This window comes from Neopelma chrysocephalum, unplaced genomic scaffold, assembly GCF_003984885.1.
Source record: "Neopelma chrysocephalum unplaced genomic scaffold, ASM398488v2 Primary Assembly neopelma1_68, whole genome shotgun sequence".
In the NCBI taxonomy this organism is placed as follows: Eukaryota; Metazoa; Chordata; class Aves; order Passeriformes; family Pipridae; genus Neopelma; species Neopelma chrysocephalum.
The window spans coordinates 1259784-1284832 of NW_020897727.1; the positions used below are offsets into that span (position 1 = coordinate 1259784).

General features: G+C 48.8%; 1 protein-coding gene and 1 long non-coding RNA gene across 2 annotated transcripts; one reads left to right on the forward strand and one right to left on the reverse strand.

Moving 5' to 3' along the window:
• Positions 1–2106: 2106 nt before the first annotated feature.
• Positions 2107–9415, reverse strand: LOC113968564. The gene is made up of 3 exons (XR_003534563.1): positions 9310–9415; positions 2877–2992; positions 2107–2294 (listed from the first exon to the last, which is right to left on the reverse strand). It is a non-coding gene; the product is annotated as an uncharacterized LOC113968564 (long non-coding RNA).
• Positions 6824–10708, forward strand: IRX3 (iroquois homeobox 3). Its single transcript, XM_027685222.1, has 4 exons — positions 6824–7437; positions 7938–9042; positions 9558–9624; positions 10332–10708. Exons 1-4 carry the CDS (start codon positions 7216–7218, stop codon positions 10384–10386), a joined length of 1449 nt encoding a protein of 482 aa, XP_027541023.1. The 5' UTR covers positions 6824–7215; the 3' UTR covers positions 10387–10708.
• Positions 10709–25049: the final 14341 nt, after the last annotated feature.

The window sequence follows — 25049 nt, forward strand, 5'->3', positions numbered from 1 at the left end:
CCCTGAAGTGGTTTTTCTGCAACGTCGTGGCCGGGAGCCGAAGAGAACTCGGGGCAAGCAGCTCTGCCCCGCCTGGGCAGCGCCCCCCGGCCCGGCCATAACGGCCCGGCTGTCCCCAAACCCGCTCCCTGCACTTCCATCCGGCGTTATTGCAGATCCAGCCTCTTCCACCAAACAACAGATGCAGCCTCTAATGCAAATATTGCCATTTCCCTGCTGAATTAGCCTTGTCACTTAGCCCAGAAGCTGGCAGCGTTAAGCCAGCTTGCATTTTAATTTGGCCCTGAAGTTACTTATTTCATTATTGATCAAACATAATGCTGAATCAATGTTCATCTTGTTACCTGGGCCATTTCCATGTAATACAGTGATAGCACTGCCTGGAGTTACTCATTCCCATCCCAAAGTGACTTTACCATAAAATCAATGCTTGTTTGTTACTGATATAAGGCAGCATCCGTGGGATGAAGAGCGAATAAAGCAGTTACGGCACCGCGATCTGAAAGTTTGGACGGAATATGTACGTGAATAAAGACTTTGATATTTAAATGTATTTAATCGGCATCAAAATCGTCCTAGCCAGGCCGATGGGACAGAAAATCTCAGGCTGCAAGATGATGGGCTTTGATACTGTAGGTGTTGCCATTTGTAAACACTACCTGGGACCTAATGGGGGAATCGTTTCTGTACCCAGAGTATCATTACACAGCAGATGTGGGCTGTAAGCTCTTCCGGGCAGGGAGTGTTTTGGAAAAATAGTAATTAATACAATAGTAATTAATGATTGTGTCACAAGATTAGACTCTGCGTAGTGTTATCTTCAGCGCAGCTGCTGCTCCTTTTCTTTGCTTGTGTTTTCCCCTCCAGCTAATAAACCCAGTTACAAATTACACGGAGCCATCCCCATCCCCGGCTCTCCCATGCGGCGGCCGGAGAGTGCTGGAACACCCCACACGGGGAATGCCCCTCTTTGCTGCCACACGGAGAGCCTCCAGAGGTGTTGTTTGAGCTGCGTTTTCCACCCACGGCACCTCCAGCCGCCTCTGAAACCCCCCGCCGGATGCACCGGCCCCATCCCGGGGACGAGGGAAGGAGGTACCGCCGGAGAAGCCGGAGAGGCACCGTCCCGCGGCGGCGGCGCCGGTCCCGGGGGGCGGTCAGGCCGGGGGGAGGCGTGAGCCCCCCACAGTGCCGGACGGGGAGCGGCTCCCTGCTGCCGGAGGCTCCCCCGAGGGCGTGCCAGGGAAGGGAGCAGCAGGGAGGAATAATCTGGGTTTAAACTCGCTGGCAAAGCCCGAGAAACCCAGGATACCCTCCGCTCCAGTTCACAAAGGCTGCAGCCCTCCCGCCGGAGCCGCGGACATCCTCGCAGCAGCGCAGGAAGGTGGGGATGGTCCTGGCCCTACTGAGAAGCACCAGGGCTGAGGACGAGGAAAACGTGAAGTTTCCCACAGCTACGCGCACTTTGCGCCTACTCCTCCGCTCCCGCGCAGCGCCGGGACCGGCCTCGTCGGAGTCACGGAGCCACGCTGACACCGGCGAGGCACACCAGCCACTCATTCCGATGGGCGATGGAAAATCTAACCGGGCGCATAAAATATATTGGCATAAAATTAGTGAATTGCACTAACAGATTGTAAATCACCTAAACGGTCAAACCACAGATATGAATCACAAATTCCTATAAAGATTAATGTTTCCTAAGATTCACGGCAATTATGCAGTTTTTGGACAAAAGCCTTCTCCCAATGCCTCGTTCCTGAGAGCTGCTTTTTTTGTCTGAAGTCTTTCCAGGTTTCGGTGGGGTTTCTAATGAACGATTTACCAAAGGAAAGGTTTTATTAACACCTCTAAAAACTATAAAGTTTAAAGGCAGGGAGAAAGGGAGCAGATCGGAAGTTGGGTAACACAATATACTGACCTACTGGCAACGGTCCGAACGCAATTCAGCAAAGCACCACAATGGGGGGGGAGGGGGGGGAAGAAAAACCCAACAAAAAAATCTCAGAGAAATGAAAGGGAAGAAAAAACACCAAGAGGCCAGCTTTGTCCCGGCGGTAACCAGGCTGTGCAGAGAGCTGCCCCCGCAGCCTTCGGTATCTGCTGATGGCCCCTTACCTTTGCTTACCCCCTTGTGGTACACACTGTAGCCTGGGCTGCTTACAAGCGGAAGCAGGGGAACACGCCCGCGAGCAGAAAGGGGGCATTATTTCTCGAGGAAACAGGCTGGCAGGAGGTGTACGGGACTTCAGGTCTCTCAGGCACTATTTTTCCCTTCTCGCCTCTGTGCAGAACTGAAGATAATAGTTGGGGTTGCAGGTAACGGAGTCTGTTCTTATTCAATTTCCCTAAATGGCCTGAAGAGCACTTAAAAGCCCGGAGAGCTTCTGGCCAGCATTTTCTTATTAACTAATTTCACTTCGATCCTATTAAAGTGTACGCTTTCTAACCTTCAAATGAACCTCTCCCTCTCCCTTCTAAAACAAAGCCAATACCTTTTAATGACAGAGTAAAGCTTTTAAAAATGTTGCTACCTCCTTTCCTAACATTACAGAACGCGTGGCACATTAACAGCCGCGGAGCACACACTGCTGCTGCAGGGTCCCCCCCCCCCGGACCCAGAGCACCCCAGGAAGGCTCCGCCGAGGCTCGGCGGTCCCAGCGGCCGGGAAGGAGCGGCCGAGCCAAGGGGAGCTGTGGACAGAGGGCGCTAGAAAATGGGATTGGGCAGATTTGCTTTATTTCTCTTTGGGAAAATCTCAGCAATAATGGGTTTTAAATGGATACATATATTTACCATTTCAAAAGGGTTCTGCTGTTTCCTGGTAACGCTCACCACAAATGGTAATAATAAAAGATGAAATATTTTTTCTCACCTTAGGTCATTAGATTTACAGACAAGGTACTAAATCATTTTAGCTCCCCAAACCTTGAAGGAAAGGCGCACACGCACTCTTGTCCCCTTCTCTTCTCCTCCCCCTTCTGAAGAAACCTGCAACGGGAACGGAGACAAAACACTCACCGAGGCTCGAAGAATGTATCCCTTTAATAGTTTACTACTAGTAGTACTACTACTACCGATAATAATAAAGTTGATGTTGGCTGCAGAGTGCGGATTGTCAGTGGCCTCGTCCCAAAGTCTTAACATAAAGGGTCATTAATTGTGTTTTCTTTCCAAATCATATGTCACTGCAATTAACAGATTCTGATCAAGAGACTCCTTTCAGATTGATTCCATATGTGATAAGGAATGTGCAGCTTGTTATCTATCTGTCGCCTTGGAATTATGGAAAAGCTTCAAACGTGTAATTTGAAGAGTCTTTTACCCAGCGCTTTGATCTTTCCCTCTATTTTTTAACTCTTGTTTTACTGCAGCCCTTCTCCTAATCCCACTTGTTTATTTACCCCCCTTTCCCCGGTGGCTGCGCCCCGTCCCCGCGTGTGCTGCGGCACGCCGCAGCTCCCACCCTACCCGCATCCCGGCTCCCCGCGGGAGTCTGCCTGAACCCTCAGCCCTGCCTAGACCTCTCCTGCAACTTCCAGCACGCAGCCTCCGGCTCTTCAGACGGGCACTGCGGCGGAGAAACACCCTGGGGCCGGGGCCACCTCGGTCCCCGGGGTCGTTCCTGATCTGATGGAGAGGGGCGCGGAGGGGCATGAGAGACAGGAATAGAGACGAGGGTCCTGGGGGCACGGGGGCGGGCACGACGCTGCCTACGGAGGGTGTCCGGTCCCCCAGCCCAGGAGCCGGCAGCGGACTCGGGGAAGCCCCGCGGCCGCCGGAGGGAGGTTTGATTTTAGCTCGGGGACGCAGAGAGCCGCCGGGAGAGGCGGGATTCGAGGCCAGGGGGGGGGCGGGCGGGGGTGTGTGTGTGTTTCGGGTGATAAATCAGGAGCCGCTCTCCCTGCTCTGACAGGTCCCGGCCAGGAGACACGTGTCCGGCCGGCCGAGGAGCGCTCCGCCGCCGCGGCTCCCCGGGGGCGGCGGCCGTCGGGCCCCGCGCCGCTTCCTCGTCGCCCCGCAGGACGGGCCGGCTCCAGCCTCCCCTTCTCATCTCCCTTCGACTCCAGCCAGGCAAAGTGTCTCCCGCTCAGCTTCGCTCTTCCCCTGCTATTTCCTCGTCAGCGGGGAACGGGCTTCACTCCGCTCCCTGCTCGGCTCCCGTCGCCGCCTCCCGCTCGCCCTGCCCTGCCAAGCTGCTCTGCTCGCCCGGCACCAGCCGCCCCCAGTCCCGCGCTCGCCCCGTCCCGCGGCAGCCCTCCCGCTGCCGGAGGCGTGCGGTGCTTCTCGCCATGGGCATCGCTCCCGCACCCCCGGGAAGACGCCTCCTTTCTTGCTGCTCTTCCCCACCGTTTGCTGCCTTCTCCGCTTTCTTTTCCCTCCCCCTCAGCCAAGAACGGCATCCCTACAGATTTCTCCTCCAGTCCTCCCGGTACGGTTACGCTTCCTCTCCGTTTCTTGCCCATTAATAAACCATCCCTCACCCTCACTCTGACCCGGATCCATTCGCACCCATAAATTTCTCTCCTCCCGTGTCTCCCTCTCGGCTGCCGCGGTAGCCCCCCCGGCTCCAGGAGCCCCCGGCCGCCCCCACCCCAACACCGCCCGCCACTGCCGGCGGCTCCCGCAGGGACGAACTCATATTGATTGTGCTGTTGATTAAAACTCAGAAAATAATCCCGCCAGCTTTGACACTCCGTGCCAGACGTCCAGCCACAGAAGGACGGGTCCGGTTTTGTGGGACACGCGTGTGCCCCCGTGCCCGCGCGTGGGGGTCACAGCCCTACTGTAACACCAGCGTCGTGAGCACGACTGCATCAAACGGCGACCTATTTATCCCATTTTTCTTATTAGACCCTTTTCTCTCCAAGGTAGATATTTTTAAAAGCTGCGGTCTGCACCCAAACTCTCCGCCGACCCCCTCGACATCGCATCGCACCAGCGAGTGCTGCCTACAGAAAAGTTTAAAGCACATCAGGACGTGGAGTTCGCTGCCTGTTTTCCTTTTGAATTAAAAAGAAATAAACTTATAACTGAATTTAATATTGTTATCTCCCTTGCATTGTACTATCAAAAGCACCAACACTGAATAGAAGAAAATAAATTCCTCCAACCCAGAGTTGTTTTTGCACTAGATTAGCAGATAGGAAATGCTATAAAGATGAACTTAATACGATTAGAGATGTTTCCTACAGATTTTCATATATTGATTCAGGGAATTTTAATTCTGGAGCTTGCTTTGCTATAATCCGCATTTATTACAAGCTGATACAGTTTTATTATAGCAAGCTATCAAGGTCGATTCCTTTAACTGCATAATCTGACATGAATTTCATTTTTAAAGAAATGTAGTTATAAAAATCCATACTGTGGGCACAGTGGTTATATTGTACCTAAATCATATTTTAAAGGCAATAAATCCAGAGAGTATTTAGGAAGAGAGGGGAATACGGTTAAACGGCTCTCCTTCAGCCTCAGCTCTTCAAAAGACCTTTCAAACTTTTTGTTTTATTTAAACACCAAGTATGTAAAAAAGTAGATAACGGTGGCAGGTTCAGGTCCCTTTTCCCCACAGGTTGTGCGAACTTTTAAGGTTCCAGCCCAGGCTCTTCCTCTGCCTGCAACAGCGGAGCAGGGCACACCGGAGCTTGGCAAAGACGAACTGTGATTGAACTGTATTTTAACTACTCTTAAAGGACTAAATTGCAACTCACACGCTGGTTTCGAGAAGGAAAGGGGGTTGGGGGGGGTAACAACAACAAAAAAAACCCAAACTGTAATTTAAAATGTGTGGATCATAAAAAAAGCCCAAACCTTATTCTGTAATTAAACCGTATCTTGACTCCTTCCCAATAGCTCCTTACAAACCCGTGCCACTGCTCCCTTTGCAAATGTTGCACGTACCAGGTACTTCCTTCTTAGCCTTGTAGTGATTCAGAACAGAGGGAATAAGCAAAATGATCATAAATTTCCTAATTAGAGATTTCGCACCAAGACAAAAAGGTGTTAATGAGTTTAATTCCAGTGCCTGTCATTGTCCCTTTTTTCACACCACTTATTTACTAATGGCCCAGAGGGCTGCTCCCGTCTCTCCTTTGTTAAGATTTTAATTTGCCTTCTTTTCTGCCTTTGATGTAAAATTGTGACCTACAACTCTTTGAAGTCCCTTATTAGGAGGAAAATTAACTTAGCTTTTCCACTGTATCTGCGCACTGTTAGCCCAGACAAAACGTAGAGGACTCCTTAAAGATCCAGTACATTAGGAAATTTTTCGAAGTAGTTCTGGAAATGCAAATTAAAAAAAAATCCAATGGACTTTTAAATCTATATTAGGAGATGTAACCCTCGCCAGGGCCGGAGCGAGGGAAGGGAAGGAGGGAATATCTTAATAAAGAGAGAAAATTAATCTGGGCAAGGAAAGGCTGTAAATTTGAAAACCTGAAAAGGGGGACTGGGGGATGGTGGTGGTGGTGGTGGTGTGAGCCTTTATTTTTAAATGTCACAACTTTTCCCTGTCCCTCTCGTGTTGCGCTCACAAATGACACCCCGGCTTCCCATGCTCCGGGAGAGTGGGGTCTAAGAAAGAAATTATATCTAAATCTATCTCTATATAATTAGAATACCATGAGGCAGGGTTAAACCTTTGTAAAACACACAACTGATTGGCGATCGCTAAAACGAGATTTGAAAGCAACTCAAATAAAAGATCGCGACGTCAGTAAACAGATTTAGAAAAAAAAAAAAAGGGAAAAAAAAGCAGCTAGTGACAAACCCGGAGAGAGCGAGCTCTGGGCATGAGAGAGAGAGGGAGGCAGAGGGAGAGAGAGACTTAAAAGAAATAGGAGGGGCTTGTGAGAGACTAGAAATGTCAATCAGAGCCCAGAGTCCCAATAATCTCAGGCAATCTGTTAGGACCTGACCTGGGTCCACTCAGATCAATAGGAAAAGTGAGAGAAGAAAGAAGCGATCGGATCGTTTACCGCGGCGGCCGAGAACAGGAGGGAGACCGCGGCCTCCGCGCACCCCCGGCTCCCCCCCCCCATGTCCGCCGGAGTTTGCGGGAGGCGCTGAAAGTGCGGGCGACTGGCGAGGGCGAACGACCCGGCTCCCTCCTCCGCTCCTGGCCCTGCTACTTTCTCCCCTTTCTCTCCCTTCTTCCTCTCGTTTCCCCCCCCCTCCTCCTCCTCCCCCCTCCCCTACCCCGCTCCCCCACCATGTCTTTCCCCCAGCTGGGCTACCAGTACATCAGGCCGCTTTACCCGGCGGAGCGCCCGGGGAGCGGCGGCTCCCGCGGTGGCGCCGAGCTGGCCCCGTCCGGGACCCTCTCCAACGTGCTCTCCTCCATGTACGGCGCGCCCTACGCCGCCGCCGCCGCCGCCCAGGGCTACGGAGCCTTCCTGCCCTACGCCGCAGAGCTGCCCATCTTCCCCCAGCTGGTAAGAGGCCCCCGGGGCTCGCCGCTCGCCCCCCGGGGCGCTCGGTTCGCGCTGGGGATCGGCCCGGGGAACGCCAGGGGAGACGCTGGGAGGGCTGTCAGGGGAGAGACGGGCACTATCGCCGCCTTGCCCACGGAGAGCCGCCGGACAGGGGCAGGGCTGGAACGGCGGCCCCGCGGCTTCCCTCCGCTCCGCCCGGGGGTTTGACGGCGGCGGGGACCGGCCCCGGCTGCCGCCGGCCCCGCCGCGCACACGCACCAGGGGAGCCGGTCCTGCCCCAGGGGCACCCCCGGGCACCGGCTGCTCGGCCGGGGTACCGGGGTACCGGGGCCGGAGCGTGCCCGGGATCGCGGCCGGGGCGCTCGGCGGTGGGGGAGGCAGCGCGGCCCGGCCGCCGCGCCGGTGCCGGCGGGCGCTGCTCCCGGTAACGGCGGCGGGACGGAGCGGCCCCGGGCCCGGCGCGTTGTCTCAGCCGGGCCGCCCCTTCCCTCTCGCTGCAGGGCGCCCAGTACGAGCTGAAGGAGAGCCCGGGGGTGCAGCACGCCGCCTTCCCCCCCCACCACCCCGCCTTCTACCCCTACGGGCAGTACCAGTTCGGGGACCCGTCGCGGCCCAAGAACGCCACCCGCGAGAGCACCAGCACCCTCAAGGCCTGGCTCAACGAGCATCGGAAAAACCCCTACCCCACCAAGGGCGAGAAGATCATGCTGGCCATCATCACCAAAATGACCCTCACTCAGGTCTCCACCTGGTTCGCCAACGCGCGGCGGCGGCTCAAGAAGGAGAACAAAATGACCTGGGCCCCCCGCAGCAGGACGGACGAGGAGGGCAACTCCTACGGCAGCGACCACGAGGGGGAAGAGGACAAGAGGGAGGACGAGGAGGAGATCGACCTGGAGAACATCGACACCGAGAACATCGAAAGCAACAAGGACGAGCTCGAGGACGATCTGCAGGACGCCGATCTCCTGCACTCCGACTCCAAGACGGACTCGGAGGGATCCGAGGGCTTCGAGGACCTGCCCGGCTCCGAGGAGCGCTACGGCAAGGCCGCTGAGGGGGAGCCGCACCACCTCCGCCACCACCACTTGCACCACCATCACCATCATCACCACCATCACAAGTGCGAGCTGCCCGCCACCGCCGCAGCCGTCGGCCCGGAGCCCCTCAAGCCGCCTCTCCCGCCGCCACCCCACCTCTCGCCCCCCTCCTCTGCCTCCTCCTCCGCCGCCTCCTCCCCGACGGACGGCGCTTTGGCCGGCGCCCTGCCGAAGCCAAAGATCTGGTCGCTGGCCGAGACGGCCACCAGCCCGGACAACCCCCGCAAGTCTCCTGGCGGCGGCTCTCCGCCGGCGGCCGCCCCCCAGCCGCTGCCGCTGCCCACCCCGCCGCCCCACAGACTCGTCTCCTCCTGCCCCCTGGGCAAGTTCCCCAACTGGACCAACCGCGCCTTCCCGGCCCACCACCACCACCACCCCCCGCACCCGCTGGCCTTACTGAACACTCCCCACCTGCTGGGGCTGGGGGCCGCCTCCGCCGCCCCCCCCGCCGCCGCCTTCCCGCGGCCCGCGGACCAGGCGCAGAGCGCGGAGCCCGTCGGAGCAGGTGACCGCTGAGGGACGCGGCGGGGACGGGCCGGGCCGGCCGCCACCGCGGGGGGCTCGGCGGCGCGGAGCGGTGCGGGAGGCCCAGCGGGGCCGTGTGCGTGGGGCCGCGGCGGGGGGCGCCGGCCCCGCGCGGTTCTCACGGTGCCCCCGGCCCGGCGCGGAGCAACCGTCGGGGCGCAGGTGGCGGCGGGCGGGCGGCCGCGGGGGCCCCGGGGGCGGAGGCGGGGGTCTCCTGGCCAGGGTAGTCTCCATCCCCGAGAATTACCTTCCTCCAACGGAGATAATTTTTTGTTGCTGTTGTCGTCGCTTTTGCGGGAAGGACCCGGCCGCCAGGTCAGGCTCGCTCGGGAGTCGGTGTGTTTTCTCTGACGGTCACCCCTGCAGCAGAGCAGTCGTTGTGTCGTATTTGCAACTCGCTGAGAAAAGATCTTGAATCTCGAGGCTTAATTCAGGGATGGGAGGAATAAAACGGGGGCTATAAAGGAACACTTTTTTTTCCCCTTCTCTTTTTAGATCGATCTAGTGCCTTGGAAGTAGAGAAAAAGTTACTAAAGACAGCTTTCCAGCCAGTGCAGAGGCGGTAAGAGATGGCTCCCTCCGTCTCCTCGGGATGTATGGAGGCAGTTGTAAATGGTTAGCTTATTTTCTCCGCTTCTTTAGTTCCTTTCCAGGGCGGTTTCTTGTTCTTCCTCTGCGTGCGTGTTGGGTTGTTCTGATCGTATATTTTCTTTGCTGTTTTCCGTTCTGGCCCTCGGGAGCGATTCTCGCGGGCAGGCCGAGCCGCGCTCGGGGGCAGCGGGGCCGCGCGGCTGCGGTGTCCGGGCGCGGGTCGCCCCTGGCCGGGAGCGCATCCCCGAGCCCCCGCAGCGCGGATCGCCGCCCGCCGCTGTCGCTTGGCCGGGGGGGAAGACACTGCGGCAGCAAAAAATAGTAAATTAAAGTAAAAAAAAAAAATAATAAAAACAGAACAAAAAACCCCCACCCAGTATATGAAAGCTGAAGAGGCTGAGCCCTGCCGACTTTGGCATAACAGTCACTCAATTTCAATGAGAAACCAATTACTCCTTTGATTGATTGATTGAAACCACGGGAATCGGGCCCGCGGTGTTTTCGTGGCTAAATACATTTAGCATAAGTCACTCTGAAAACTTTTTATATTTATAGATCTATTTAAAAAAATAACAACAACAACAAAACCAGAGCTACCTGCAGTTAAAAATATTGTGCCAGCCCAAGATGACTAGAAATCCTATTAAATTTTTTTTTTCTGTGTCATTTGTTTTCCAGGCCCCAGAACCAACTTGACGCCGCTATGGTTCTATCGGCGCTCTCATCATCATAGTTAATTTTTTATTGTTGTTGTAATGATTGTAAAAAAAATCTCTGTATAATTACAACTTGTAAGCATGTCCGTATATTAAAACTAAAAAGGAAAAAAAATACCCGCTTCTGTACTATCACCTGGGTTAGCTGAGTCGTGAGGTTTTTTCGGAAGTCCAGTGAGAATTAGGTGTTTCCTTTTTTTTTTTTTTTTGTTGTTGTTGTTGTTTGGGTTTGTTTTGTTTTTGTACATACCGTAAAAAAATGTACATACGTGTGAACCAAATTGTACAAGAAAGTATATATTTTTGGCTAATAAATAAACTGTTGCCACTTTGACTACACTTCTCGTTTCCCCCACCTCTGGAGTTGTTTTCCTCCTCGAGTCCCGCCCCCCCCACTCCCCCCCCCCACTCCTCCCACCTTCCCCGCGCCGGTCACTGTTTTCCCGCGGCATCGGGAGCGGCTCATCCATCCCCGGGCGGAGCGCGGGTCGCGGTGGCCGGGCCGGGCCGGGCCCTCCCCGCCGCCCATCGCTGGAGCCGCAGCGCCCCCTGCAGGCGGTGGCGGGGGGTGCGGGGCTCCGCGTGCGGATGCGGGGACAGCGCCCCGTCCCAGGGAAGCGGGGGATGGCGCCGGGGGGAGCCCCGAGGGGCAGCGGGCAGATGACCCGTGGACCCCGAGGGCGGTATGAGGGGTGCCGCTATTGACCCTCCCCACCCCGCCCCTGCGGAGCGGGGCTGTGGCGGGGGGGTTAATTGGAAGGAAGCTTCGGGGGTCGGTGGTGTGGCCGCGGGTAGGCAGCTCGGTGGGGTTATTTCTGCCCCCATTCGTCCCCGCCCTCCCTCCTGCTTTCGCGCATCCCAGGGGTCACTTTTGGGGTGCTCCGCACGGGTAGTCTGTGCCGCTGAGCGGGAGCGGGCCTGGGGCTGCCCAAGGCGGCGGGGCCGGGGCATCCCCCCGTTCCCGGGGGCTGGCATTTGGGTGAGAGGTACCGGCCCAGGACGGGGGCATCGGGCAGCGAGGCGAGGCGGCGGGTGCACCCCGTCAGGGACCCCCGCTCCGCTCCGGACGGGCGGGCTGCCCGCCCCGCCGTCCCCCGGTCCGGTCCGCCGCCCCCCGGCCCCGGGAGGGATCGGCTGCTCCTCCGCCGGCATCGCCCCGGGAGCTGCCGCGTCCCGCTGCGCCCGGAGCCGAGCCGTCTCTTCCAAAACTTGTAGCTTCGTTTCCTCGGCGAAGTGCTGGAAATCGGCCCGATCCGGGAGAGGTCCTCTTCCCTTCAGAATCCATCCCAAGGGGAACGTTGGTGGGAGGGCGAAGGCTGTTGCCCTCTCCCTTCCCCGTGTACCATCAGCAGCCGGTGCCCGCGGATGGCCGTGGTCATTCTCCCGGCTGAGGGGGCAGCTCGGGCAGGTAGAGCTCACGGGCCGGTTCCCTCCTGCTTTTGTTCCCAGGCTCTTCCTCCTCTGCCAGGGGGGATGTGTCCCCCTACCTGTACTCTCCTTACAGTCCTGGAAACGGCATAATTACAGTGGTGGTGATTAAATAGCTGGTGCTTTTAATAGCTGGTGCGTTTTGGTGACAGACCCTACAGAGGGGGGAGGGTGCTCGGAGCTAGGAAGCAGGAGTTAAAATGAAGTTAAAGTACAAACAGAAGCACATAGCTGACATGCTTCAAGTTTAGACAGTACAAGATATGCAAATGCGCAGGGCTGTGCGGTATTGACATTTTGAGGTCATAGTGATAGGAATGTATTATTTATAGGATTGAGTTGCACTAGGCCGATAAACTACATTTTAAATCCTAGGCGTTTGTAAGTGATAAGATTTATATATATGTTTACACTATATATGTGTGCGTGTATATACAGACATTTTATATAATGTTTTAATGTTTCACAATTAATATTCTTCCTGGCTGGCATTATGATGGGGAGACCCCTTGCCTGGTGCCTGCCTCCCTGGCTTCTGGTAGCAATGGCTGGGAGCAAAGGAGGCCAGGGAAGGGACCTGCAGAGTTTGCAGCAGTGTTCTGATCTCTGCTTTCATTCCACCCCCCCCCCGTGTCCCCTGCCTTTCCCCATATGTCCTTTCTGGCCACAGCTCACTCTAGAAACAGCATTTGCCTTTTCGCAGCCCTGTGCAGCTCTCTGTCTTTCCTCCAGGAACTGTTCCCACTCTTTTCCTCCGACAGACTCCTGAAATGGGGGAATCTCTGTGGGTGGGGAGTTAGAAAACTGATCGTTTCTCATGTAAATTTTACCCAGTCTCACTGCACTTTGTATTCTGCTTTTTCTTTAGCCAATTCTTGCTGAGGAAAAAAAAAAAAAAGATTAATGGCATCTAAAATGGGAGGGGTGGGGGGAGAAAAAGCTAGAGGCAAATTTCCACATCCCCTTCCTTTGGGCATCCTGGTGGGTTTTCCATAGAAACTTTCACACAGTGGCCAGACAGATGCTTAAAGGGGATGGAAGAAAATAATGAGACCATGATGGGAAAACAATTGCATCCCCAGCTTTTTACCTCCATTAAAGGCTCCTTTGCCTTTACACAGAGCCCCTCGGCTCCCTGTCCCTGCAGAGCCCTCTCCCTTCACTCTGACCGTGGGGATGCTCCCGCAGCAGCAGCGTGGCTGCCATGGGAAAGCCGCCCCTTTGGCTTCTGGAAGTGAGAACTTGGTTTCCCCACGGGGGAAAGCAGCCTTTGTGCCTGCCTGGCTGCCTACCCTAATGTGGAGAAAATTCCCATTAATTTTGTGAGGAAACATTTTGTTATGCGTGTTTCAACAAAACATTAAAAATCCTACGCGTATTTTTTTTCAGAAATCCCTCTCTCAGCTTGACAGCCTCGCTGGAGCCCCAGCCAGGCCTGCCTGAGACGGCGCAGAGAGGCCTCCCTCTCCCTCTCTGTTGGCTGCTCTTTTCCTGTCTAATCAATTATCTCCCTAGCTAGTCCTTCTCAAAGGTGAGAGCTCATTATGCATATTCATAAATCACAGCTCCCAGACCTGACACTGATTGATGTAATCATCTCCCGCTCGCTCCCTGTCTGCACGGGGCCGGCCGGAGGAAGCGTCGGCAAGGAGGAGGAGGCAGGAGAGGCAGGAGAAAGAGACTTCCAACTTGTCAGACCCAGTTCTGGTGGGAGCGGCAGGCCGGGCGTAGCGGGCCGTGTCAGGCTCCCCATTCACCGCAGCCAAAGTGCCCATCACGGCCCGGGATAAGACAGGAGAAAGCCCTGTGAGCTGGGAAACAGCAGTGAGCTGCCTCTAGTGCAGCTGGCTGTTAGCAGACAAAATCACAAGAGTAATGAAAAGATCCAGCACAATTTTCACAATCAGGCATCAGACCATTCATTAAAATACCCTTCCGAATCTTCCATGTTAGCTGGTGCACTTGCTGTTATTTTTCTTAGATAGTTAAAGCTGGTTTATTCCTGTAAGAACAGATGTGTACTGTCTGGATTCTGATCGCGTGTATTTACATATGTGATATACCAAATAGCTTCAATACCATCTCTGCAGCTGTTCTCAGTAGCTATACTGTCAAAAAAAAAGTAAAATAAGAAAAAAGTTGTGAACTATGTAAGTTGCTGCTGAAAGGGTTTGGGAGCAAAAGGGCTCCTCCAGGCTGGACTGCCAGCTTTCCAGATAGGAACATATATCTCAGCTATGACTGGTTTCCCAATGTGTGCTTCAGCATGGCAGCATTCAAGATGCTGTTCAGATTAAGTGGTTTACCTGTATGGTTAATATTTACACTTTTAAAATACCTATTTTTATCACTTTGATCAGAACCATCAGTGTACTAAAGTAATAATACAAAAAATATATGCCCTGGTAATCATAACAAGATACAAATCAAAGGGAGTCCTAATCAAGTACTTTTGAGAGTGTTATCTTCCTTGTTAACAAATGGTAATAAGAAAATTAAGGCTTATAGCTTGCTTGCGTTTTATCTAAGAAAACCAATAAAGATATCAGATGTTCTTTGTTTTATATGTTTGAATGTAAAGCAGAATAATGAAGAACATGTACCTTCTAAAGCTTCATTTGCTTTATGGGCATTAACCCTTTAGGAAGCCAGTGAAATTCTGAATTTGCAGAATGAGGACAAGCCTGTGCTGCCACCCAGGGTTTTGAGGCCCAGCTTTGCTGCAGTCAAGACAACATCTTTTTTTATTAAATGCTGAAATTGGAACAAAGCAACAATGGCCGCTTGCTAGCTGTGCATGTCCAACAGGCCTCTTTACTATTCAGCAAATGGAAGATATTAAACAACATTTTGCTTAAAGGTACACTGAGGCCATTTCCATTAGGACATGGTGTCATTCATTTATTCACATGTTAAGTGGATGTCCTTGTGGCTAATGAGTAATAATCAACAGTGACTCCACTTTATTCCTTTGCTCCCAGCAATGTTAAATACTCTGATGGAGTCTCTTTGCTGACACACTAGAGAATATGGTTAAAAAGTGCTAAAGGACATTTTCAGCGTAGGGCAGCCACATGCACACGTGCTGGAAATAGCACTTTTATTACAGTCTATTCTATTAGGCTTTGTTCCTGTTTAAGGCATAGCATTTGGAAACTGCTGATATTTATTTGAAGGTACTTTACACCTTAAAAGCCGGAAACTCTTTCAATTTGAGAGTCAATGTGATTATTGCTGGGAGATGAGCTCTCATCCAGCCGGTTTCTGAAAAAAAAAAAAATCAAACTGCACCTTAAGGTAGCTCTACATTCTGTACATTACTTCAGATAAATGTTTAGTGGTGGAGGGATTTAGAAAAAAACCCTTTCCTGCAAAAAATCTAGCTTGACATTTATTTTATAAAATAAAGTAACTCCCCTACCAGCTAACTAATTAATTTTATTACATCAACCACAGCAGCTAAGTAGGCTAATAAACTATATTAATCTATATTTTTCCCTTTACATGATTGCTTACACTGGAGTCTGCAGCTTGGTTGTCTCCTGTGTCAATTCCTAAAGTTTGAAAGGTATAAATGAATCATTCCTGGTCCTGATTAAGCTTAAGTTAGAAATAAAATATGTCAATCAATCTGGTTGGAAATGTTCCTGCTGTCTAAGTTGGTTATGCAAAACACTCTAAGGTGTGTAGGCATGCTCAATTAGGTCAAGGGATCTGATGGCACTCCTAGCCATAAATGTGTGTCACTTGGATTCCTCATTATTTTTAGCAGTGGTGAAAATGCATGTCAGTAGGCCAGCTAGCCAGGCTAGAATAAAATTACTCACTGGCTATGCATAAACCTGAGGTTTTAATACATTAATATTATATTTATTTTCGAGCAAAACAGTGAAAAGAAAATCTCTCTCTCTCAAATATATGACTCACTCTATTGGATTTCTCAGCAATCATTATTATAATTCACACTGGACTTTGCAATACTCAAGATACCTCAGCAGTAAAATTTAAGTGCCTAAAAACATAGATGCAATGTGAAATTAGATACAAGGAGTAAAACATTGATTTTCTCTGTTGCAGTCTTACTTGCTTCCAAGAAAGATAAAGCTTTGCTGGGAGATTAGGCCAGCCCCATTCCAAAATAATTTAATGAAAAAGGACACTTGAGATGGCTGTTGAACAGCAGCACTAGTGTTGGTCTTCTCAGACAGAGACTTTCGCAAGTGATTCCTACAGAAGACGATGCCAGAAATGTATGCTCGATAGAAAGAGATCTCTAGTGTGCTAAATCAGAGCCTGATACTAAAAGAAATGCAATTCTGTGCAATTCCAGGAAAAAATTGCCCAGAAAAGCAAATTTTAGTGCCCATGCCTGCCCTCCTGGCATCTGGTATACTTCCTGAGATTACCTGAATTGGTTAAATGACCGGGGTTAAACCCTCTGGTTTTAGACTTTCCTTGTTGGTACTTTGAACCACACCGAGACCTTGGGTTTGGGCACAAGAAATGGAACAAGAAACCAGCTAAACAGAGCAGTCCAGCCTTGTTTTGTTATGCAAAACCCCCAATCGACCAAACCTAAATTGAGGGAACCGGTAAACTCAAAACAAAACATTGCTTCCCAGAACCATAGGCAGGACTGGTACCACAGGTAAGGCTGGGGCTTCTCAAACAGTGTTCTTAAACACGGTGTTAAAGGTGGCAGTGTCCCTTTAAGAACAGCACCATGCCTCTAATATTTTCTTTACTGCCAATAAAATGCAATTAAATCTCATGAATTAATATATTCACTTCAGGAAGAATTCCCATTCTTTTCTTCAGATATCAAAATGGAGCCATCATCAGTCAGTTAGTTAAATAGGGGAATCCAGAGAGTAAGTAAATGGAAGATCTTTCAAATGCAGGGCTGAAAATGCCCAATGAATGTGTAGGGGGCTTCAATAAAAAGATTTTGACTTGTGTTTTCACCCCTTTCCCACTTTGCTCATTGTTTACTGACACTGCTATGGACACAGTATTCAGTCCCTGCCCGCCCCAGCCCTGGGATGTAAAAATGTCATCTCTATTGTGCTGCCGGGCTCGCTTTGATGCTGCCGCAGCCCTTTGTATGCCCTTCTCAATCCCTTTATAAGGCTGTCCTGATTGTCCATACTGAACATCGCCACAAAAGCTTGTCTTATTGAGAAAATAAAAAAGTCAGAGAGGGGCCAAATGACGGGAGATTGGGCCTTTGCTGTAAAAGATCTACTATTCACATTCAGCAGTCATTTTTTCATCAAGGAATTACAAAGTTGGAACTGTGACCGTGCCAGCAAAGCCATTTTCGACACTTGCTTATTAAATTTTTATTTCTAATTACTTTTATAATTACTTTTTTTTTTAATAGATTGTATACTACTGACGACAAACACTAAATCCTAGAAGCAGTTACAGGGGGCATTTTCACCTTTCTGAAGAAAAACTCCTGCATAACTCTCATGTGCATGTTTCATCTGGGAAGTTTAGACAGATTGTATGGAAATTCAACCACATATAAACAAAAAGGGCTTCTTGCGATAATAAAACGAGTCAGAAACAGACCCCATCTACCCCTGCTATGTAGGAGTACACATATTTGCAACCAAGAACCTGAGACTGAGGGTTTAAATTGTCAGTCTGAAAAACCTCCACCAGTTGTTCTTCCACCTAATGCTATCCTGACTTGTACCAAGTGTCTGTGCACAGGATGGAGACAAAGGCTGGATAAGGTCTTATTCTTTGGGAATAGGCTGTCGGAATGGGAGGACGGTGATTTCATGGCTTTTGTTACTGAGGTTAGGGACTGAATTCTCTCACTGAATTAGAATAGTAACAAGTGGGACTGGGGATCTCTGGGGCTTTTGTAGTGCACTCATCTGAGAGATTGCGCTTTTCTCAGCCCTTCAGATTTATTTTGCCAAAGTTACAGGGCAATTATGGAAATGCGCCCTTTGAAGCCAGGCCGATTTCTCTTTATTTTCTCTCCCCCCTGCCCAAAGTAAAGCCTCCCTTGCCTCCTTTCTTCAGCAAGTTGACAGTCATTAGGCAGCGGGGTTTCGAGTGGCCATTCAAATATTCTTTTGAATAGCGAGAGAAAATTTTAATAAATATGTGCTAAAAAATAGACTTTGAAACTTTTTTGGGATGGAAGTGCAAAATAAGAGCAAGGTAACAACATCCTGGAAAATAGGCTCTGTGTGTGCGAGGTGCTGGGGCACAAAATGCTTCCCTTGAAAAGCTCTCAGTGTGCTGGGACTGGGGCTGGCCAGTGGCACGCAGGGTGTTTGGCCAAGTGACCACCTGGTGCTCCTGCCTTGCCATGCCGGCACAGTTGGCAGCTCTGTGCTCCACGTCCCTCACATCTCCCTGATGAGAGGCCCAGGACAAACAGAATTGTACTTTCACACCTTTGTACATTATTTATCATCAGAGTTTGGAATCTTGATGCCGCATGCGAATGAAGACGACATACTTTTTACCTTACTTGCTATACTAACTTTAAGTAAATATGTCTGAAACCAGATGGTGAGACCTGGAGCTGGGCAGGCTGTGACCAGGACTGCTTTGTACCCAGAAACTCAGTTCTGTACACCTCTGGTCACTCTCTACTCCATTTCGTTATTTGTATCAGACTAGTTTCTTAAGACAAACTGGTGTTTTTCTGAGCCATTTGACAAATGTTATGGGACAAATTCAGACTTGATGTAAGAGGGGGGAGATACTATTGGTGTCCCTGAAAGTTATATACACTCACACAGGGCCTGGACTGAAATGTGGACCTTCCATCATCACCAAAACATGGTAGGAATATTAAGGCTTCTTGTCTGACTTTTGTAACTGAGGTGCAAATACATTTTTGCTCTCTGTAGAGTTTATGAGGGATCCTTGGACCACATATTCAGCACTATGGAACATAAGAGATCTGTGTTTTCTGGATGTTAGGGCTTGAAAACTTTGGATCAGAATATTCCTCTTAATCATGAATACGTTCAAAAGAAAGAAAATCTAGCTCAGATCTCTGCAGAAGTGCACTTGCAATAAAGTAATACTAACATATCCCATGATGGATGCAGAAGGTTGAACGTCACACCCGTAACGTGCAGCACTGCACACAGAGGTCTCGGCAAACAATGTTCTTGTGAGCTGGGCTCAGTGGAGTTGCAGAAGGTACCATGGGAATACCACCACCTCTCCAATCTTCTCCTCATCCTTCTCCCCTAGAGTTCCATTTCACACATCCAAATTTCTTCCCTAGCCTCATACAAATGCTGAGGAATCCTTCCTATTCCTCTGTACCTTCCCTCAGTCTGGGATCATCTTAATTTTTTTTGGAATTCATCTCACTATTGGGGTGAGTTCCAAATCTGCCCAGACTGTTTAAAAGCCCTCCAGGAGCTTTGGGGTGTCAGATTAACTTCAATGTGCTCTGGCGTGCTCTGTTTTGTTTGTAATTAAAGAGAGGAGGACTGGGGGGATACAGATCTAGGTTCAGGTTTGGGTACAAAACTTTAAAATGAGTTTAGGTTCTGATATACTGGTTTACTCCAAGAATATTTCTAATCTTAAAAACTTAAAAGTCAGGTTAAGAAAAGACAAACTTGGTAATAATATTAAGAAGCTCTGCCATACAGGGTGGGGAGTTGACCTCTGAAAAACAGCAAGTGACCATGTCTTGCTAAAGAAATAATCTAGGGAAATTAATGCAATCCTTCCATTTCTGCCTTTGACAATTTGTATTTATGTATTTTAAAAACTACATAAAAACTAAACAGCACATTTACTTTTGAGACTCAAGCTTGTCACAGATGCTGCAAAGGGTCAGCTGGCAGCCTACAAGCCTGATACACCTCCAAGCCACAGGCTGATCTTGCCTCACTCAGCCCTTTTCCTGCGGGAGATGGAGAATTGCTGCCTGGGCAGCACAACCTGCCCTTCGAGCTCTCTATCCTTGCTGCCCTGGAGAGCCAGGCACCAAGGTCCCAAGGCCACACAGTCCCTGTGGGAGGAGACATGTCTCCACACAACCTTCAGGTGCCTCCAAGAGGAGTGGGACCCTTGTCCCACAGTAGAGGACAGTTTCATGGATCTCTCTTGTAGCTGTAAGTAGTTGCCGAGTGCATCTCCCCTGGAAAACGTCACAACGTGACATGACGTGGCCTCCTCATAGCATCTGGCTTTCTACTGTTTTAGGCTTTAAACACCACGAATAATTAAAAAGACTTTGAATCTTACTTGCTAATGCAGTTTGCCGAGTGCAGGGTTCGCCAGCTTCCCCAGGTGAGGGCCCTTGAGCAGTCAGACTTCCCCTCTCCGGCAGCTCCAGCCTGCAGGTGGTTTGGGGGGATGCCTTGTATTAATCTGGCCTTAAGGCCACAGAGACATAGATCACCATGACGAAGTCTCTGCCTGGAGGAAAAGGTCACAAATTTTGAATACTTTAGATATTTTGTAAGCCACTTCTGAAGATTGCAAAGAAAATGGGTTTCTGTGTTCAGAGCTGTCAGAAATGACCCTCAGGATGCAACGCTTCTCTGCATGCTTGGGTCAAAGCCCACAAACAGGTAGGGCAGTCAGCAACAGGGTGAGATCTTCCAGATGCCTTGTCTTACAGGGAATAATTCTGGCTCATCTGGGCTGAGTTTTAACCACTGGGCCTTGTATTTACTCTGCAGTGCAAGCAAAACAGCAGATCAGAGTTATGACTGTCGGTGTCTCGAAGGTTTAGAAATAGAGGAATGGGCATTATAAATTATAATGATACAGTCATTTATGTACAAGGGACAATGCCTCCCTACTACTTTTACAAATAGGCTTTAGATATGGGTGTCTACTATTTGACTGTCAGTGGGAAGTGTGTATCTCATAAGGCTCTGACCTGGTTATCTTATAACCCTGAGCAATTAATCACCAACATCTAACAGGGAGTAGCTGTGCACAGCAGCGTTTGATGTCCAGCCTGTTCAAAATAATGATTTCACCTTTTCTACAACTACCAGACTTATAACTTCCCTCAGTGTAGGACCACTGCTTTTCTTTGGAACAAAAACTGGCACAAAATCAACATCCCTCTGAATGGTAACCCACCAATTCCAGTCCCTTAAAAAAAAACAAAACAAACAAAAACCAACAAACAAGAAACAAAACAAAACATAAAAGCTCCTCCAAATCAGGGAAGCTCATGCAGGCAAGCCACCTATCACCAAGGTCTCAGTTATCAGCTGTGCTGCATGCAGGAGCAGAGGAGAACAGAAAGGGTCATAATTCCCCTTCTACCTGGGTTACTTGTGTTTCTTGTGCCTGTGTCTACAGGAGGGGATCAGGAAAGGACCAAAATCTGCTATCCTGTCACGCTCTCATGGGGAGGGCTGGGGACTTACCCACTGTTTCAGTTGTAAGCAAGAGGAATGGTTTTGTCTGCAGCAGGCTTGTGCAAAGCTGGAGTAAGGTAGTGAAGAATCAGGCCCCATTGATTCTTTGTAGTACTGGAGCTTTGTTTTGAAGTGCAATAAAAATACAGGTGGCAGAGGAGATAATGCACGGTACCGTTCCTTTGGGACACTTGGGGAGACGGTAAGGAATTCCAGAATACGGAGCGTGGGGTTTTTTCTAGCATTGATCACAAACACTAGTTCAAGAAAACACCCAGAAGTAGTAAATATGCAAATTTGTTATGAAAGAACCTACAAGTGCCCGCTATGTTAGAGAATTTGTTTAAGGATATTTGATCCTCATGCAGAGTTTATCAGATTATGGTTTAATTTGCACATTCAGGGTTATTTAGTTAGGTTTGGGGTTTTCTTGTTGGTTTTTTTTTTTTGGTTGGTTGGTTGTTTTTTTTTAAAGGGGGTTTCCCTTTCAAAAAGCTTTTCTTTCTCTTCTGCTCCAATACATGTACTGGAGGTATCTGCCAAGATACAAGACGTGTGTTTACAGTGTAATATAAATCTGGGTTGGAGAATACCAATTTCATATAAATTAGATGGCAAAGTACTGTTCCGCTATTTTGTTGTCTAAATTATATGGAAATTGGTCTTATGCAAGGAGTAAGTCCTCACAGAACAGGGCCCTTAGGCTTTTGGTTTAATTATCATAAGCTTTCATTTAATTAAACTTATTAAATGGTTTGGTGTAAAAGCAGACTATCATTTTGCAGAAGCTTTCTGGAAGAGAAAAATATTTATGCCCTAGCTGCTTGGGAAAGAAATAGCACTTTCCTTCAGAGATGTTTCCCTCAACATAAGAGTGAGGGTCACCTGGGCCATCCTCCCAGGCACCTTCAAACTCTTTGTACGTAGAGGCATTTCAACCTGTTCCTTACTACAGAGCCAGCAAGTTCAGTTTGTCCTGCAGCTGGTATTGCAGTTTACAGGCTAGAAATTATAGGGCAGTGTTGCCATGAGAAGAAGCAGATATAAATGAACCAGAATACCTGGGAACCAAAAGTAAGTCCTAAACCATCAGAATAGGGAGGTTTTGTGACAGAACAAATCCCCAAACCATCCAACCAAAAAACCCAACCCAAACCCAAAACAAGACCTTATTTCCTGTCATCAGATCAGCTTGAGAGATTAGTTTGGGACATGACATGATATGGTGCCTGTATGACCAGGAGATGGTACTCCATAACTGAGGAAGCCTCCTCCAGTCTTCTGTTCATAGGCAATCTTTTTGTGAGGCTTTACTGTAATGAAAATATGTAGCTAATGGGATTCACCCCAAATGTGCTGACCACCTTCCTATGCAACCATTATCCATGGGATATATCAGTTTAAGCAGGAGAGACCTTATCTGAGATGCTGATACTATAAAAATCCTTGTTCTGATGTATTTGACTCTCAGTAACTTCCTACACAATCCCGGCTTTATTTATCAAGTCTATAACACAGGCACTGGCATTGCTGGCTTCTGGGAAGTGTTACACCCCTTATTTTATTTGACAAAACATAAAACTTTGTTTCAGTTGAAAAAATATACTTATTGATACTAGTTCTCCAAATACAATGTTGTGGAGTGTATTAATAGTTGGGATACTGTGTACTGACTCCTTTAAAAAGAATGATTAGAAAAATAATTAGCTGAACATGTGAAATTGAGATGCTTCTTCAGCAACATGTAAGAAGCTGATTAATAAGAGGAAAGAGGGCCAGTGTGTGTCAGGGACCTAATAAATATATTTAAGAACAAATAGGTAGAAAAAGAAGGTACACATTACTATGTTGATAGAAAGCCTTAACTGCCTAATGAATTTCAGAAATTGGTTGAGAATAGTTAATCTGTGTGATAACATGACCCTCAGGGTTAGTTAGATCTGTGAATTCTTATCCCCTTGGGGACTTAGCAAGTTTCCAGAGATTCACTGCAAATTCTTGCAAGGAGAAGGCATTGACAATTGGAAGATTTCATGCAAGTTTTGCTTCTGAATGCTCATGTTACACAAACCCAAATATACTGAGATGATGGCAGAAAGTGGAACTCGGTACTAGCCACAGTGTTAATTTAAATTTTCACTTTCTAATTAACAATCCTGCATATTTGGATTTATTATGGGTCACATATAACTCTAGATGAAAGGAAGTGTTTTACCATAACAATACTTGATTCTTAGTTGCTCCTCTATGCTAAATTAAACTCTGTATATATATGCTGAAAAACAAACATATCAGTTGGTATTTTCTTCATTGGATCAGGCATTTCTTACACACCCTTTGCAAAAATTTCATGGGAAACTCACAGAAAAACCCACCTAACTGATATAGACTAGAGCTATAAAGTGCTTAGTATTTGAAGTCTCATCAGTGTTCTAGGAAAACTGCCAATGGAAAGGCAAAACACATTTTTGAGAATTCAGAAGAAAACGTAGGGAGTGTAACATACTACTGACCCCAGCGGTGGTGTGATCATCAGGTTTCTTCTTCCTGAGCCAGTGGGCACCAGTGCTGCTTGGGGGGGATGAAACATGTCTCTTTGTGAGCAGGGGAGGCTGGAAATGCCATTTCTTTTTTGCTTGAAATGCTGTGTCCCAGCTGGCCTAGGAAAGAGGTGCAAAATGAAAATTCCTTTACAGAAGGCAGTTTTTACACCTCCATATAGGACTATTAGACTGGGAGTTCCAAAAGAATTTAGGGCAGTTAGGCACCCAAATCCCACTGAAATTTCCTCTGAAAAATCCCAGCTGTAGCAGTAGGTGACATGTTATAGCAGCAGCATTTTCTTTTGAAGAACAGGATGGATTTCACTCTCCTTAATACGAATGTAAATGTGCATAAAGGGCCAAAAGAAAGGAAAGACTCTGAGTCTAAAGTCAGCAGTACCATGGGCTGAAAGAATCCGTATGTTCTCATTTGTGTGGGGAATCTATCGATTCATTCATGTTCAACCTCTGCTTTTGTCCAGACTGTAATCCAGGGTTTGCCTTCCTGCACAGCGTTAAAAGAGGTGAGTGAGACCAGAGGGCAATGATCCTGAAACTAAAAAGCAGACACACATTTTTTGCATATATCTTTGACTATATATCTCCAGCTCTAAAGTAAAGCAAGACTTGTTTGTAACAGTGACATTGATATAAATGGTATAGAAGAGATACTTTTCAGCTGATACTGCAAAAGGGAGTGCTCACCACATAGTTGTGCATAGGAGGTCCTGCTGAAAATACTTATATATAATTTAACAAAAAAGAAGCTTTTGTACTAAGAAATTATGGCTTGAAGCTTTCTTATTTGGGAAAATTCCAGCCTTTATACTCATATCCCAGTTATTACAGTAAAGACTTCCAAATGGGAGATATTTTAGAAGAAAACAGTACCAGAGTGATAAGGGTACTGTGCTTATTTTTCTTCAAGCAGCGGTATGCTTTTAGTTTGAGAAGGAATTTTAAAAGGTTCTAGATGACATGGTACAAATCAAACATATTCTTATAATATTTATATAAAATATGTCAAGAAAAAGGAATAACAGGGACTATTATAAAACATTGCCTGAGATCGAAGAACTATGGCAGGGCCAGACCTTCTTGACCACAGCTCGATAGAGCAAAAAATGTATGAATATGTCTGTACCACAAGACAATAAAAATTATTTTAGAAATACAAGCCTTTTACTAAATAAGAACAACATCTCCTTTGTCATTCCATGTAACTGCCCATTAAACATGGCTTTTACGGGAGGATGTATACATAGAAGACTTTCATGGACTGCCATTGCTAAAAATTTGTGCACTGGCCAAACCAAGGTAACGTCT